Source organism: Acipenser ruthenus, unplaced genomic scaffold (assembly GCF_902713425.1).
Source record: "Acipenser ruthenus unplaced genomic scaffold, fAciRut3.2 maternal haplotype, whole genome shotgun sequence".
Lineage (NCBI taxonomy): Eukaryota > Metazoa > Chordata > Actinopteri > Acipenseriformes > Acipenseridae > Acipenser > Acipenser ruthenus.
The window spans coordinates 24,696-28,628 of NW_026707347.1; the positions used below are offsets into that span (position 1 = coordinate 24,696).

Genomic DNA, 3,933 nt, shown 5'->3' on the forward strand with positions numbered 1-3,933 from the left:
AGTATGATCTGATTGGTCAATTTACTGTCCAATCAGCATCTCAGCAAGCCCCAGCAAACTCTTCTTTTTTTTTTTTTTTTTTTTTTTTTTTTTAATTGGTTCCCGCCAATTTGGTCTCGAGAGCAGCTCCTCGACAAACCGCTTCGAAGAAACATCTAGAAATACGACAGGACTCAAAAATATATACATTTATTCATCTTAAAATAAAGATTATAAATCGTAGCAAAATTTAGGAAACAGTTCTGCTTGTGTGTTCGATGATATTACTTAAATAGTTAGGAAAAAAAATAAACTATTTAAAAATATATATATCAATAGGCCGATATGAAACGTTTAGTTTCGTATTTGTAAGGTGTTTGGGAGTTTCTGTGTGAAATTTAGTCGTTTTATTGAGAAAGTCTTGGTAGTTTTCGGCGATGTCGGGTTTGGACGTGGTCTGCGAGCGAATTCACTTCAGACACGACCCGAAGTGGACGGCTCGGCTCGGCTCGCCCGACAGCGGCCAGCTGCTCTGCACAGCCTGCGTGGTGGAGATGATGGAGGACAGCGCGATATCGGTAACATCACATTTAAATAATTATAATAATCATCATAATAATAATAATAATCATCATAATAATAATCATAATTGCGCTTTTAGTCTATTAAGTGACTTCTGTGGCGAGTATTTTTAATTTTTAATCCAATTCAATCTGTTTCGTCAGCTAAGAAATTAATAATAATCTGGAATAATTAAATAAAACGCTGGACTTTGTCTGAGAGAGAACGGGCAACCTTATATTTTGTGAATGGATCAGTTTTTATTTATTTATTTATTTATTTATTTTTGGACAACGCGCCTCACTCGATTGTTGTTGAGACGCGCTGTCATTATTACTATTATTATTATTATTATTATTATTATTATTATTATTATTATTATTATTATTATTATTACATATCCTGGCAAAAACAAAAATGGACTCCGTGGCAATATTATTATTTATTAGGCACCATTTTGAAATGTCACATTATTCAAGTTGTTTTTTTGTCAGTATATGTGGAAACCTGCAAAACGGTTTGTAATAATGAAATATGTTAACGTAAAATTATTCAGCAGCTTTCATTGGACTCTATGAAGCTGAATCAGTTCATTCTATATAGAGGGGGTGGAATTCAATATGTTAACAAGGGAACATTATTCAGCAGCTTTCATTGGACTCTATGAAGCTGAGGGAGTTCATTCTATATAGAGGGGGTGGAATTCAATATGTTAACAAGGGAACATTATTCAGCAGCTTTCATTGGACTCTATGAAGCTGAGGGAGTTCATTCTATATAGAGGGGGTGGAATTCAATATGTTAACAAGGGAACATTATTCAGCAGCTTTCATTGGACTCTATGAAGCTGAGGGAGTTCATTCTATATAGAGGGGGTGGAATTCAATATGTTAACAAGGGAACATTATTCAGCAGCTTTCATTGGACTCTATGAAGCTGAGGGAGTTCATTCTATATAGAGGGGGTGGAATTCAATATGTTAACAAGGGAACATTATTCAGCAGCTTTCATTGGACTCTATGAAGCTGAATCAGTTCATTCTATATAGAGGGGGTGGAATTCAATATGTTAACAAGGGAACATTATTCAGCAGCTTTCATTGGACTCTATGAAGCTGAGGGAGTTCATTCTATATAGAGGGGGTGGAATTCAATATGTTAACAAGGGAACATTATTCAGCAGCTTTCATTGGACTCTATGAAGCTGAATCAGTTCATTCTATATAGAGGGTGATGCTGCTAAACTTTTGTCCACAGCTGTACATGATGTATCGTAACAGAGGTCTGTATCGCTTGTGATACGAGACCACAGCATAAAGAACTACAGCTCCCAGCATGCCTCAGCATGGCCGCGGCCATGCTGAGGCATGCTGGGAGCCGTAGTCCTAGCCAGCAAGCTCATTCTACATAGCGACACACACCTGGCTGTCTTAATCGCAGGTGGTTCGGAAGAAGCACGCCCTCTGCTGTTTCAAGAGCGTCATGACGCGCTTCCCGGCCGAGGTGGCGGAGCTGCTGTTGCAAGACAGCCGTGTTTGCGTGCATTTCATCGGGACGCTGCTGGGTAAGACACAGGGCCTCTTCGGGGCTCAGAAACTAGCACAGCACCCAGTCCTGGGTGTCAGAACTCCCCTATATTAAAATTTAGGACTGTGTGTCTCTGTCAGTGTGTCTGTATAGGGCTGGGAATCAGACTCCCGCTGCACAGCAGTGTGATCCAGTCCTGGTTTCACTGGGAGTTTAATAATAAGACACACCTGAGCTTGTTAGCTAGACACACTGGGGGCTGATCAAGCTGGTAGCAGTAAAACCTGGACTGGATCACACTGCTGTGCGATAGGAGCCTGATTCCCATCCCTGATCTCTCTGTCTAAATATTCCACAGTTCCCAGCAATATCCTGTAGCTCTCTTCACTATAAAATCAGCTACAAACCTCCTTCAACCAAAGTCTATCTCCAGGGCTGGGAATCAGACTCCCGCTGCACAGCAGTGTGATCCAGTCCTGGTTTCACTAGGAGTTTAATAATAAGACACATCTGAGCTTGTTAGCTAGACACACTGGGGGCTGATCAAGCTGGAAGCAGTAAAACCTGGAATGGATCACGCTGCACTGCGATAGGAGTCTGATTCCCAGCACTGGTGTGTGAAAATGTAGAACAGAAAATGTTCAAACTGTACCTCTGTGTGTGAAGTCTGGCACACGATCTCCTCAGCAGTTTCAGTGCATGGTCCCGTCGCTGTGTTTTCACCGTCTGTGTTTTCTGTTCCCGGGTACAGCAATGCTGCACAGCTCCGAAGAAGCCTCCGTGCTCGAGGAAGTCATCCAAGGTACAGAGATAGAGACCGTCCCGCTCCCCCAGTCACGCTGTGTGAGAGAGGAGAGCCCCAGCCTCTGTTTTATACAATGTGGAGTAGCGGTCAGGGCTCTGGACTCTTGACCGGAGGGTCGTGGGTTCAATCCCAGGTGGGGGAGACACTGCTGCTGTACCCTTGAGCAAGGTACTTTACTTAGATTGCTCCAGTAAAAACCCAACTGTATAAATGGGGAATTGTATGTAAAAAATAATGTGATATCTTGTAACAATTGTAAGTCGCCCTGGATAAGGGCGTCTGCTAAGAAATAAATAATAATAATAATATAGCAGATCTTCGTGCCCCCCCCCCCCCCCGGTCCTGGGGTGACCCCCCCACCCCGCCTCCTTCCAACTGAGCTCTAAATTAGGGAACCAGACCCTTCGTCGTGATAATTTGCTTAATTAGACCTTTTTAAAATATTTTTTTCCACTCCTGAAAAGTTGCAGATTTCAAGTCGCTCATACTTTAACAGTTTAATTTCAAATCTCCCAGCTGCTGTTTTAAAAACAATTAAGAAGAGCTAATTAAGGTAATTGTCAGTTCCGGTCAGGGTCTCGTGAAGCGATTGAGAGCTGAGGTTTAAATGAAAAGCCACCCCCTGAATCTGAATCTGTAAACAAAAGCTGAATAAAAACTACAGTTCCCAGCATGCTTCGGCAGTAACAGCGAGGGGTGATGGGAGCTGTAGTTCTTCAGACAGCTATCTGGAGCAAAAAAAAGAATGACGTCATTGGAACGCTTGCCTGTGGGTTTTCTATAAAGAACTACATCTCCCAGCAGCCCTTGCTGTTACTGTGAATGCAGAGGCATGCTGGGAGCTGTAGTGAACCCCCCTGCTCTGTAGTCTTGTATTGTGTGTGTGTGTGTTTGATTATTCAGTGCTGGTGCAGCTCCTGGTGGAATTGAAGTCAGACCAGCTTCTGCACTGCGTGCTGGAGGAGTGTGAAAAAAAGGTGAGATATTATTAAATTACAAGAATCCCTGGGAATCGGTTTTCGTATTGAATTCAACGCAGTCTGGTTTTCCTGCTTTGTGTGT

General features: G+C 42.3%; 1 protein-coding gene across 3 annotated transcripts; it reads left to right on the forward strand.

Annotated features, from left to right (window-relative positions):
- The first annotated feature begins 261 nt into the window (after positions 1–261).
- Positions 262–3,875, forward strand: LOC131725427 (meiosis inhibitor protein 1-like). 3 transcript variants are annotated; one of them, XM_059018684.1, is made up of 4 exons: positions 262–557; positions 1,980–2,103; positions 2,818–2,868; positions 3,775–3,875. In XM_059018684.1, exons 1-4 carry the CDS (start codon positions 417–419, stop codon positions 3,861–3,863), a joined length of 405 nt encoding a protein of 134 aa, XP_058874667.1. In that variant the 5' UTR covers positions 262–416; the 3' UTR covers positions 3,864–3,875. The 3 variants fall into 3 exon arrangements, with proteins under 3 accessions (XP_058874667.1, XP_058874668.1, XP_058874666.1); XM_059018685.1 differs by lacking the exon at positions 2,818–2,868; XM_059018683.1 differs by lacking the exon at positions 3,775–3,875 and having other exon boundaries at positions 2,818–3,179.
- Positions 3,876–3,933: the final 58 nt, after the last annotated feature.

What these genes read in the sequence shown, in the direction of transcription:
- LOC131725427 (XM_059018683.1), top strand. Translation starts at nt 417, where the DNA reads ATGTCGGGTTTGGACGTGGTCTGCGAGCGAATTCACTTCAGACACGAC. An exon ending in TGGAGGACAGCGCGATATCG is followed by an intron (nt 558 to 1,979) that starts GTAACATCACAT and finishes TCTTAATCGCAG; the next exon opens with GTGGTTCGGAAGAAGCACGC. An exon ending in TTTCATCGGGACGCTGCTGG is followed by an intron (nt 2,104 to 2,817) that starts GTAAGACACAGG and finishes TCCCGGGTACAG; the next exon opens with CAATGCTGCACAGCTCCGAA.